This window comes from Capricornis sumatraensis, chromosome 21 (assembly GCF_032405125.1).
Source record: "Capricornis sumatraensis isolate serow.1 chromosome 21, serow.2, whole genome shotgun sequence".
NCBI lineage: Eukaryota > Metazoa > Chordata > Mammalia > Artiodactyla > Bovidae > Capricornis > Capricornis sumatraensis.
This window is the reverse complement of record NC_091089.1, coordinates 23,758,683-23,771,726: the sequence shown is the minus strand read 5'-3', so window position 1 is coordinate 23,771,726 and position 13,044 is coordinate 23,758,683. Positions and strand designations below refer to the sequence as shown.

The 13,044-nt window shown below is 39.0% G+C and overlaps 1 protein-coding gene across 9 annotated transcripts in view; it reads left to right on the top strand.

Moving 5' to 3' along the window:
* The window catches only part of ELP2 (elongator acetyltransferase complex subunit 2), a 55,347-nt gene that overhangs the window by 3,711 nt on the left and 38,592 nt on the right, over window positions 1–13,044 (top strand). For all 9 annotated transcript variants that reach the window (XM_068993828.1, XM_068993829.1, XM_068993825.1 and 6 more), the window contains exons 2-4: window positions 5,581–5,659; window positions 8,389–8,459; window positions 12,729–12,885. In XM_068993828.1, coding sequence (XP_068849929.1) covers window positions 5,581–5,659; window positions 8,389–8,459; window positions 12,729–12,885 — 307 coding nt within the window. The remainder of the gene's footprint in view (window positions 1–5,580; window positions 5,660–8,388; window positions 8,460–12,728; window positions 12,886–13,044) is intronic.

The window sequence follows — 13,044 nt, the reverse complement described above, 5'->3', positions numbered from 1 at the left end:
TGCCATCCAGCCATCTCATCCTCTGTCGTCCCCTTCTCCTCCTGCCCCCAGTCCCTCCCAGCATCAGAGGCTTTTCCAATGAGTCAACTCTTTGCATGAGGTGGCCACAGTCCTGGAGTTTCAGCTTTAGCATCATTCCTTCCAAAGAAATCCCAGGGCTGATCTTCAGAATGGACTGGTTGGATCTCCTTGCAATCCAAGGGACTCGCAAGAGTCTTCTCCAACACCACACTTCAAAAGCATCAGTTCTTTGGCGCTCAGCCTTTTTCACAGTCCAACTCTCACATCCATACATGATTACTGGAAAAACCATAGCCTTGACTAGACGGACCTTAGTTGGCAAAGTAATGTCTCTGCTTTTGAATATGCTGTCTAGGTTGATCATAGATTTCCTTCCGAGGAGTAAGCGTCTTTAATTTCATGGCTGCAGTCACCATCTGCAGTGATTTTGGAGCCCCCCAAAATAAAGCCTGACACTGTTTCCGCTGTTTCCCCATGTATTTGCCATGAAGTGATGGGACCAGATGCCATGATCTTCGTTTTCTGAATGTTGAGCTTTAAGCCAACTTTTTCACTCTCCTCTTTCACTTTCATCAAGAGGCTTTTTAGTTCCTCTTCACTTTCTGCCATAAGGGTGGTGTCATCTGCATATCTGAGGTTATTGATATTTCTCCTGGCAATCTTGATTCCAACTTGTGTTTCTTCCAGTCCAGCGTTTCTCATGATGTACTCTGCATATAAGTTAAATAAGCAGGGTGACAATATACAGCCTTGATGTACTCCTTTTCCTCTTTGGAACCAGTCTGTTGTTCCATGTCCAGTTCTAACCGTTGCTTCCTAACCTGCATACAGATTTCTCAAGAGGCAGGTCAGGTAGTCTGGTATTCCCATCTCTCTCAGAATTTTCCACAGTTTATTGTGATCCACACAGTCAAAGGCTTTGGCATAGTCAATAAAGCAGAAATAGATGTTTTTCTGGAACTCTCTTGCCTTTTCCATGGTCTAGCGGATGTTGGCAATTTGATCTCTGGTTCCTCTGCCTTTTCTAAAACCAGCTTGAACATCAGGAAGTTCACGGTTCACGTATTGCTGAGGCTTGGCTTGGAGAATTCTGAGCATTACTTTACTAGCATGTGAGGTGAGTGCAATTGTATGGTAGTTTGAGCATTCTTTGGCATTGCCTTTCTTTGGGATTGGAATGAAAACTGACCTTTTCCAGTCCTGTGGGCACTGCTGAGTTTTCCAAATTTGCTGGCATATTGAGTGCAGCACTTTCACAGCATCATCTTTCAGGATTTGAAATAGCTCAACTGGAATGCCATCACCTCCACTAGCTTTGTTTGTAGTGATGGTTTCTAAGGCCCACTTGACGTCACATTCCAGGATGTCTGGCTCTAGCTGAGTGATCACACCATCGTGGTTATCTGGGTCGTGAAGATCTTTTTTGTACAGTTCTTCTGTGTATTCTTGCTGCTACTTCTTAATATCTTCTGCTTCTGTTAGGTCCATACCATTTCTGTCCTTTATTGCATTTCTGTCCTTTATTGAGCCCATCTTTGCATGAAATATTCCCTTGGTATCTCTAATTTTCTTGAAGAGATCTCTAGTCTTTCGCATTCTGTTCTTTTCCTCTATTTCTTTGCGTTGATCGCTGAAGAAGGCTTTCTTATCTCTTCTTGCTATTCTTAAGAACTCTGCATTCAGATGCTTCTTCTTTCCTTTTCTCCTTTGCTTTTCACTTCTCTTCTTTTCACAGCTATTTGTAAGGCCTCCCCAGACAGCCATTTTTCTTTTTTGCATTTCTTTTCCATAGGGATGGTCTTGATCCCTGTCTCCTGTACAGTGTCACGAACCTCATTCCATAGTTCATCAGGCACTCTATCTATCAGATCTAGGCCCTGAAATCTATTTCTCACTTGCACTGTATAATCATAAGGGATTTGATTTAGGTCATACCGGAATGGTCTAGCGGTTTTAGCAACACTATTTACAACAGTCAAGACCTGGGGGAGCCTTGTGGGCTGCCTTCTGTGGGGTCGCACAGAGTCGGACACGACTGAAGTGACTTAGCAGCAGCAGCAGCAGGAAGACATAGAAGCAATTTATATATCCATCAACAGATGAATGGATAAAGAGGATGTGGTGATATGTATATATATGTGTATATATATATATACACACGCGTGCACGTGTGCACACACACACAAGGGAGTACAATTTAGCCATGAAAAGAATGAAATAATACCATTTGCAGCAATGTGGATGAACCTACAGATAATCATGCTAAGGGAGACAGAGAAAGATAAATGCCATATGGTATCACTTACATGTGGAATCTAAAAAATTTACAAAGGAACTTGTATACGAAACAGAAATAGACTCACAGACAGAAAACAAACTTACAGTTGCCTAATGGGAATGGGGCAGGGAGGGTTAAATTAAGGCGTTGAGATTAACAGATATGTACTACAATATATCTTATAAAATAGGAAAACAATGGGGATGTATAGTATAGCACCAGCAACTATGTTCAGTATCTTGCAGTAGCCTATAATGGAAAAGAATCTGGAAAAGAATAACTGAATTAATTTGCTTTACACCTGAATCATTGTAAATCAGCCATACTTATATTAAAAAGTTCCAGCATCCTCCTATCCAATGCAGAGTGAAACTTATAAATGAAATAGTTGTACTCATTTTTCTTGAGCTTGCTTCCCTCCTTCCAGTTTTTGTTTGGTTATTATCATGCAGTCTTCAAAAGCTTTTTTTATTTTATTGAAGTATAGTTGATTTATAGTGCTGTGTTGGTTTCTGTGTACAGCAAAGTGATTCAGTTATACATAAATATATACAGTAGCTTGCTTTTGCAAATTCCAAACTTTGAATCCATCCATCCTTCACCCTCCATCCCCCTTGACAATGACAAGTCTGTGTCTGTGAGTCTGTTTCTGTTTTAAAGATAAGTTCATTTGTGTCATATGTTAGATTCCACATAATGATATTTGTCTTTCTTTTTCTGACTTTCCTAGTATGATAATCTCCAAGTTCATCCATGTTGCTTCAGATGGCCTTATTTTTTTTTTTAATGGCTGAGTAATATTACCTTGTATGTGTGTGAATGTATATGTATATCACGTTTTCTTTATCCCTTGATATGTTGATAGATATTTATGTTGCTTCCATTTCTGGACTACTGTAAAAATAGTGCTGCTTTGAACATTGGGGTGCATGCATCTTTTGAATTAGAGTTTTCACCTTTTCCAGATATATTCCCAGTAGTGGGATAGCTGGATCATTTGGTAGTTCTATGTTTAGTTTTTTAAGGTACTGTTTTCCATAGTGGTTGCATCCATTTACATTCCTGCCAACAGTGTAGCAGGGTAGACCACTGCTACAACCACTCTTCAGCATTTGTTACTTGTAGACTTTTTAATGCTGGCCTTTCTGACTGGTGTGAGGTGAGATCTCATTGTAGTTTTGCTTTCCATTTCTCTCATAATTAGCGATGTTGAGCATCTTTTCACATACCTCTTGGCTATCTGTGTGTCTTCTTTTAGAAATGTCTAGATCTTCTGCTCATTTTTTGAAAATTTTTGTTGTTGTTGTTGTTATTGAACTGTGTGTGAGCTGTTTGTATATTTTGGAAATTAAGCCCTGGTTGGTCACATCATTTACAGATGTTTTCTCCCAGTCTGTAGGTTGTCTTTTAGTCTTGTTTAGTCTTGTTCCTTTGCTATGATGTAAAAGCTTATAAGTTTGATTAGATCCCATTTGTTAATTTTGCTTCTATTTCTGTTGCTTTGTGAGACTGGTCTAAGAAAACACTGATACAATTTTTGTTAGAGACTGTTTCGCCTATGTTCTCTTCTAGGAGTTTAACAGTGTCATGTCTTATATTTAAGTCTTTAAGCCATTTTATTTTGGGGTTTGATGTGAGGGTGTGTTCTGACTTTATTGATTTACATACAGCTGTCCAGCTTTCCTGACACTTCTTGCTGAAGAGACTGTCTTTTCTTCATTGTATATTCTTGCCTCCTTTGTGAAAAATTAATTGACCCTAGGTGTGTGGGTTTATTTCTAGGCTCTCTGTTTGGTTCCATTGATCCATATGTCTATTTTTTTTTTTTTTGTCAGTGCCATGTTGTTTTGATTACTGTAGCTTTGTAGCACTGTCTGATGTCTGGGAGGGTTATGCTTCTTGCTTTGTTCTTTTCCATGCACTCTTAACTGGCAAGATAAATCACATAAAACCAAGGGTAAACTTTACGTTGGCCATCAACCAAGGCTGTAGGAGCCTATCTTCCTGCAGCTGTCTAGTGGATTTGTACCCATGCCTTCCACCACATTTTTATTTTTAATGATAAATTGGTGGCTATCTCAGGGGATTTTAACATCAAGAAAAAATGTGTATGGATTCTAGGAAGTTTTGTTTTGTTAAGTATTGTTGGCTGGGTATTTAATTAAATGTAGGATTAAACGTGTCAGATGCTAAAGTGAAACTTTGGAGATGATGTTCGTTCAGCACACTCTTTGATGCTAGTCTTGAACTGAGTGGTGATGACGCAAAAATAATGGGTTATGACTCCTGCCCATCAAGTAATTCTCATTCTGGTGAGAAAGACAATGAAATACTTTAAATCAGCAAGCTCCAGTGTTTTTGGCACCAGGGACTGGTTTTATGAAAGACAGTTTTTCTACAGACCAGGGATGGGAGGGTATGCTTTGCGATGATTCAAGCGCATTACATTTATTGTGCAGTTTATTATTACATCAGGTCCATCTCAGATCATCAGGCATTAGATCCTGGAAGCTGGGCGCCCCTGCTTTAGATTGTTTCCCAAACTCACATAACCCATATGTGAACTATATTAGCTTGTGCACATTTCCCTTAGTATACCTTTTCCTCAGCTGTGAGAATTCCAGTTGATGTGTAAGCAGGTGTGAAGTCAGTGCTCTAGGCAACCGGTAGAGAAAGGGCTGTAAGAGGAGGGCCCAGCAGGCAGAGAGTCTCCAGCAGAGGGGGATGTAGAGAAAACCCAGGTGTGGAGTGATCTGGCGGAAGCAGCAGTCTGAGGATCTGCAGGGAACCTGGCCGTGGGCCCCGAAGGGATCTGATGCCTGAGGACCTTCGTAGTTGCGGCCTAGTGACCTTGTGTCCTTAAGGCTGAAGCATCCAACACCAGATCAGCCATGGCATGCTAAGTAAGCCATGATTTTTCATCCATCAGTCATGCATTCCTTGATTTTTCTTTCGGTCAACCAAATTCTTGAATCTGCACAAGCATGATAAAAGTAGGCCCTGAGACCAGTGAGAACATAGGCCCTTGTCTAATCTGGTTTGGAGACAGGCTCCCTAAATAAGAAGAGGGTAGGGCTGAGTGACTGTGGAGTGGGGCAGAAGGCAGGAATGAATTTTAAAATGTGAATGGATGACTTAAGCCATGGTAAAGTTTATGAGTTAAGGAAGGTGATTCTGTTTGAAGTAATCCTGAACGTTTTCTGAAATCTGATATTTATTAATTTATCACCTCCTCTGTGGGACACATTCCAACATACTAACTGGTGTTTTCTCCTCTACAGAAAAGGGTTGTTGTCACCAACCTGAATGGTCATGCTTCTCGAGTCAATTGCCTACAGTGGATTTGTAAACAGGATGGTTGTAAGTATTAATCTGACTTCTCTTAATTTAGCATTACTGTATCCGATATTATGTATTTAGAAAAATAGAAGAAAAATGACATGCCCAGTGAAATATCTGACTTATACTACTTCTACTTTGAAGCATGGATAACACAGCAGTACTTAGGATGAGGGCAGAGGCACCCCCTACAGAAGCGAGAGCCCCGCCATTGCCCACAGCTTTTGATCCAAAGCCTGTATGCAGGGCTTGTATTGGAGCCCAGACTGGGATTCAGAAAATTCAGCCTGTAGGTGGTCTGTTTCTGCCACAGACAAACAATTGATTTTTTAGGCAAGGCATTGCATTTTTGTTGACCCCAGTTTGCATCTTCAGTTCAGTTCAGTTCAGTCGCTCAGTCATGTCTGACTCTTTGCGACCCCATTAATATACAAAAAGTAAAACTTTGGACTAAATCAGTGAGTGATGCATGACACCTATGAGGTCAAAATTATTTTCTGAATGATACTAAGAAGTTATTCCTCGTCTTCATTCTGTCCCAAGTATGCAGTGCCATTTTCCAGTGACTACATAATGTATGATGTTGCCACCGTTTAAACACTGGAGCAGATATGAAAATCCAGGTGTATTCTAATAAAGTCAGACTTTAAAGAGGTTTGGTGAAATATTAAACAGTGCCTTTCTTCTTATTTTTTTGTTTTGGGAAATACAGGGTTTCCCCCTATTAAAAAATGTTATGTTAGTTCTTGTTATTCATAAGTGAACTAATATACAAGTATTTTTCAAATTTCTCAGTTTTAATTTCTGTTGTGATTAATAATGGCACATATAGCCTATATAAACAAAAGGTCTTTGGGATCCTTAAAAAATTATATGAGTGTCAATGAGTCCTTATATCAAAACATTTGGGAATTGCTGGACTAGATTATCTCCAGGTCTCTTTCATCTCTGAGATTCCACGGCCCCAGAATTTTTATTTAACATTGCTTTTAGATGGTCTTCTAAAATCCTGTGGAAATTCCTCATATGTCTTAACTATACCTACTATAGTGTTCTTATGGACTCTGAATTAATTTTATTTTCTAATTTTGTAATTATTTATTGAGAGCATCCTGAGCCAGGCCCAAAGGCAAAATTTCCTGAATTAGTGAGCTGTGGTTTTATCTGTGACATTAAGAAAACATTTAATAAGCTGCTTATTACAGTTGGTAATGCAGAGTTAGTCATATTAGGTCAGTAAAAACCATTAAATAGTAGAAAGAGTGGCTGTTAGTACATATATTAAAATTGTAATTATATTAAATGCTACCAAATGACATCAAAGCCTACTTGAATCTCAGTATAGGGATTCCTTTTAAAGTATTAATTTGGGCTTGTATGTTTTATCTTCCCTTTAAAAGTGAGGTTACATAAAATGAATTGCTTGTGTATCACTGAAATCTATTACGGTTATAACTGATTTTCTCAGAATTGGATTCTATTGCCAGATAATTCAGGTACTCTTTCTAACTCATATATCAGTGACATGAAATTCTAGTGATATTATTTTATATTTTCAAAACATCTGGTTCTTATCACATTACTTTCATGTACCTTAGAGCAGTTATCAGAATGATATAGTTAGGTCAGTGGCTTAAATGCCATGACACATGAAGAAATTAAAGCCCAAGATTGCACCTGGCTGGCAGCAGGGTTAGGATATGAGCCTGGGACTTTTGAGTACAAATCTAATGTGTTCAGTCTTCCAGCTGTTTCACCTAACTATCTAGACATAAACCAGCAGAAATAAATAAATGGAAAATCCAAACCAAAATTAGATTATTTCCCCCTTTTTGGTTCTTATTCATTTTCTTCTATCAATAAATAAATGTTTGAAGGAGCTATTTTGAAATACGTGTTTGATTTCAAAAATATTTCATGTGCTTGATAGCACCAGCTAACTGTAATGACTGGTATATGTTATTTCTACCCAAAGTGTTTAGCCTGAGTCTCATAAGGAAACAACCAGGCAAATTCACACTGAGGGACATTGGGCAAAACAACTGGCCTGGACTCGCATTGTGACAAAAGGAGAAACTGGAAAGTTATTCAGGATTAAAGGAGACTTAAAAGATGTGTCAATCAAATGCATAATGTATGGTCCTTAGATTTTTGAGTAAAAAAGAAGTTACAGAAGACATACTGGGACAATCTTGGGAAATTTTAATATGTATTATTATGTAACATTACTGTGTTATTAACATTCTTGAATGTGATAATTATATGTGGTGGCTCAGTGGGTAAAGGATCCACCTGTCAATGCAGGAAATGTGGGTTCGATCCCTGCGTTGGCGAGATAGATCCCCTGTTGAAGGAAATGGCAGACCACCCCAGTATTTATGCATGGGAAATTCGATGGAGAGAGAAGCCTGGTAGGCTACAGTCCGTGGGGTCGCACACAGTTAGACACGACTGAGCGACTAATCAACAACAATGTAGGAGAATGTTCCAGTTTTTGAGAAGAATAGGGTAAAATATCTTAAGGATCAAAGGTCATCATGCCTCCAACTTATTATTGAATGGTTTATCAAAAGCAAAAATGGAGGTATGTATAAATGTACATACAGAGAGCAGGCTATTAAGCAAATATGGCAAAATCTTAACAGTTGGTGAATACAGGTAAAAGTATCTGAGTTTTGTTTTTTCCATAGCTTTGAAGTTTTTCAAAATAGCTGGAGAAAAAATATTCACTGAGATACAATTTTTTTCAGCTCCTTCAACTGAATTAGTTTCTGGAGGATCTGATAATCAAGTGATTCACTGGGAAATAGAGAATAATCAGGTGGGTAGACATGTTTATGATTATAAGAAATGACTGTCATATCTACATTTATTTTCAATTTTTCCTGTCATTTTTCTCATGTTCCTCCTTGATGAACTTCCTTATTCTTGCTTATTAGTAATCCAGATCCTGTATCTTCCATATGTCATAGGTCCTGTCCCCTTCCTTCTAATACCTGCTTCCATATTCATAGGCTGTCAGTCATTTCTTTGAATGTCTTATCATTTGAAATAATTTACAAAGTGCTCTTACATGGGCTGTTTTGTTTTCAGTGATCGCAAAAATTCGTACTGCTGTGTGCATAGGACAGTGGTTGCCTTGTGGATATAGATTTATATAATTCTGCGTGATGTTACAATATGCAGTACTGGGCGTGCATGGACCTCTACGGATGGACGTTTAGGTTGGTTCTAGTTGGAAGCAGAGATTAAAAATGTGAAGCTGGTGCATCAGATATTTGAACATCTGCCATGCAGAAGATACAAATGAGCCAGAATCCTGTTCATGAATTGTGCATATATATCGAAGGCATAATGTGCTTAAATAACTACAAATTTGTTTAATAAGTACAAAGGTGGCTCTCTGGGTGAGTGCTTGCACTTGCTGTACCACAACCATGCTGCTGTGAAAGTTCAGTAGGGATCTAAGAGGTGGCCCTTGAGTTGAGTCTAATAGTATGAGATGATTTTCTTAGGAAGACTTAAAGGGTTGAGGATTCCAGGTAGGAAAAAATGCATGAATCAAAGTTCAGGTAAGAAAGGAGACCATTTGCTCAGAAGTATCCATTTTTCACCATAGCCTAAGATGTCTTAAGGGCAGGGCTTTTCAAGCTCATTCAGAGAATTATTCATCTTTAAGCTCTGTGTGAAAAGGAATCTGTGGCCACTGTGGGAAAACAGTACATATACTTCTCTTAGAGAATCATTAAGTGTATATGAGCATAATGAAGGCTCTGAACAGTTCTGACATGGGCAGACCTGCTCATCTTTTTTCAACCAGTGTTTCCTTCAAGTCTGATTCCCCCCCACCCCCCTTTAAATCCCTTAGCATCCATTATAACTTTGAGGAACACCATTTTGGAAATATTTCTTGATACCACATGATGGGCAGTAGAAGTGTTACTTTTCTAGTAAGAGGAGGAGACGATCTCGTGAGACTTTGAGTTCAAGAGTTTGTCCTTTATGAACAGGCGTTTGGAAGTCATTCACGATTTCTTGCCTGGAAAATCCCATGGACAGAGGAGCCTGGTGGACTTCTGTCCATAGGGTCATGGGAGTCAAACACGACTTAGCAGCTAAAGCCACCAGCCGCAGGATTTCTAGGTAGTGGAGTATTGTATGTCAAAGGAAAATGAGTCTAACAGGAGTGTGCCAAATTGGGATAGAAAAAAATATGAAGGAAGAGATATGAAATGTATTCTTGAAGGCAAAATGATTTTGGCATTGACTAGATAGTTGTCAAAAGAGTGGGAAGCTTGTGGGTAGAGAAGTGAGAAATCAAAAACAGTGGGATTCTGTCTCCGGGCCCTGGAAGAAAGATGCTTCTACAAAGCAAAATAGGCAAGTGGGAGGGAAGATGTTGTAAACATTTCACTTGTATTGCTGGCCAGATACCCAGACTTGTCTCCAGAGAAAGGGGCCAGATGTGGAGGTGGGGATTGTGGAGTCACTTAGACTTGAATGAGAACTGCAAAGGCTTATGTAGCAAAGCAGCTCCTATTTGGACTTATCTTGGCAGAGGAATTCAGAGAGAACCACTTGAGCACTCATTTTTGAGACCTTGAGTTAAGACTTGCAAGACTCTTTTGTCAGTGCTGCCCTAAGCTTCTGTCGGTGGAGAGACTTGCAGGCTAAGTACCTGATGGCAGACAGCAAACTTAGACATGGACCAGAAAGGAGGCTGAGGCTAAACAGGAAAAGGAGGAAGATGAAAGGCCTCAAAGAGGGATGAAGGGAGTAAGAGGATTTGGAGGAAGGAGTCACACACTGTAGCTTGAGAGGCTTAAAGGTTCCATCTGGTATGCATTTTCATGCACACAGGTGCTCATTGCATCTTGACTTCTGATAAAAGGAAATAGTTCTAAGCTGGCATAATGAGAGATTTGAGTCTTTGACTAGTGGGCATTGTTTTTTAACAAGCCAGTGAACTTGAGAGATTTGTTTTGTTTGAGCTTTTAAGATTCTCTGATGGTTGAAATAAAATTCTGCTTAAAGATGTGAAATGACATAGGAAACAAATTTATGATTGCCATTGGGGAAAGGGGATGGGGATGGGGTAAAATTAGGAGCCTGGGATTAGCAGATACAAACTATATAAAATGAATAACACAACAAGGCCCTACTGTATAGCACAGGGAACTTTATTCAAAACCATAACAGGAAAGGATATGAAAAAGAATATGTATAATATAACACTGTAAATCAATGATACTTCAGTATAAAATAAAACAGAAAAAAACGGGTGTGAAATGAGTTTTTCCCATAGATTAAACATTTGGGAGGTAATTATACAGACTCAGATAGCATTTTACCGACTGAGTGGGCATGAATTTGAGCGATCTCCGAAACATAGTGAAGTATGGGGAAGCCTGGCATACTGCTGTCCTTGGGGTTGCAAGGAGTTGTACACGACTTAGTGACTGAGCAACAACAATAACAATAAATTTTAAATACCAGAAAGTATAAAGAAGAAAAAAGACACAAAATTTACGTGGCTAACATTCTAATGAAGATTGTACCGTATCTCTAGTGTTTAATTATGTACTAAAGTGATTTTGTTTACTTGAGTTTTAAAAAGTAGTTTTCTTTTTCAGAGAAGTCAGAGGTTAATGACTACAGGAAGTTAGTGTACAAAGCCTTATATGTAACTATTAATTACCTTTTTGAGTGGCAGTGTTCTACTTAAGTAATTGGAAAAACAGTTGAGATATTTAAGGCACCTTTATTTCAGCAGACAACAATTTACAAAACATACCTCTCAAGGAAAGTGGTAAATTTTACATATTTGGAACTCTTAAAAATACAGACCCACAATAACAGAAATGATACTACAGGGCATAATCTTGCATGGCAAGCAGGAAGACTGATAACCAGGTGGCATTTCCGTTTTTGCCAGTTCTTTATTTTGTAGCTCTGCTTGATACATGCAGGTATTATGAGTGGATGCTGAAAAAACTTGGTAAAAGTTTGACAGCAAACAGAACATTTACTCATTCCTAAAACATAATCTCACATGTTGCTGCTAAGTCACTTCAGTCGTGTCTGACTCTGTGTGACCCCATAGACAGCAGCCCACCAGGCTCCCCTGTCCTTGGGATCCTCCAGGCAAGAACACTGGAGTGGGTTGTCATTTCCTTCTCCAATGCATGAAAGCGAAAAGTGAAAGTGAAGTTGCTCAGTTGTGTCTGACTTAGCGACCCCATGGACTGCAGCCTACCAGGTTCCTTTGTCCATGGGATTCTCCAGGCAAGTACTGGAATGGGGTGCCATTGCCTTCTCACATATTACCACCAAAAAAAATTTTCATAGTGAAAAAACATGGTTGACACTACCTTTGCTAAAATATCAAAGGTAATTTAACTGATAGTGGAACAGGCTGACATTGCGTGTATGCTGGTGTGTTACACTGATGTTGTGACAACGTCACAATGTCAGCCCTGAATCTTTTCATGGGGAGACGTCAGACCAATCCTAGAGGAGGAGCAGTCCACAAATCTGGCCTGTAGTCTTCAAAGGTATCAATGTCATTGATGTCTTTCCATGGTGATAAGTGAGCATTATCCTTTTTGTTGGCTTAGAATATGAGTCTGAAATTATTTAATCAGTTTCCTATTAACACTTTTTTTTCCTATTAATACTTTTAAGTTGATTGCAGTTTTCCTGAAGAGTGTATGATAAGTATCCTTTTGCATTTGTCTTTTATTATCAGTTAAACTAGTGCTGCTCTCAGAGTAGGTTCTTAGATGTGAGATTGCTATGTCAAGGGATGTGCACATTTTGTGTGTTGTTAATATAATCAGACAGACTTAGCACAAGTTTATGTTCTTCTCAGCTTGTTCTTGTTTAGTCACTAAGTTGTGTCTGACTCTTTGCAACCCCGTGGACTGCAGCACGCCAGGCTTCCCTGTCCTTCACTATCTCAGCTTGAAAGGACTTATTTCTGGGTCAGGCATTTTAACAATGCCTTTAGTCCTCTGATTCTAGTTAAGTGCAGGTGAAACTGATAATTCATTCATTTAACATAGCGTTTTTGTTATTCTTTGTGATTCAGCTTTTAAAAGCAGTCCATGTCTATGGCCATGAAGGACCTGTTTATGCAGTGCATGCCATTTACCAGAGGAGGGCGCCAGACGTTGCATCGCAGACACTGATAGCGTCCGCAGCTTCCGATTCTACTGTTCGAATCTGGTCTAAACAGGGTTCTGAAGGTGGGTTTAGAGCCATTGTTCCAAACAGATGAAATAATAATTATCAAATGAACAGCATCTTAGATGAGTATCCTCATAATTTTTTCAGTCTTTCAAGCAGTTTTTGAAATGTTAGAATTCTAATCTGCATGTTTTTTTTCTTTTATACTTTTCTAGAAT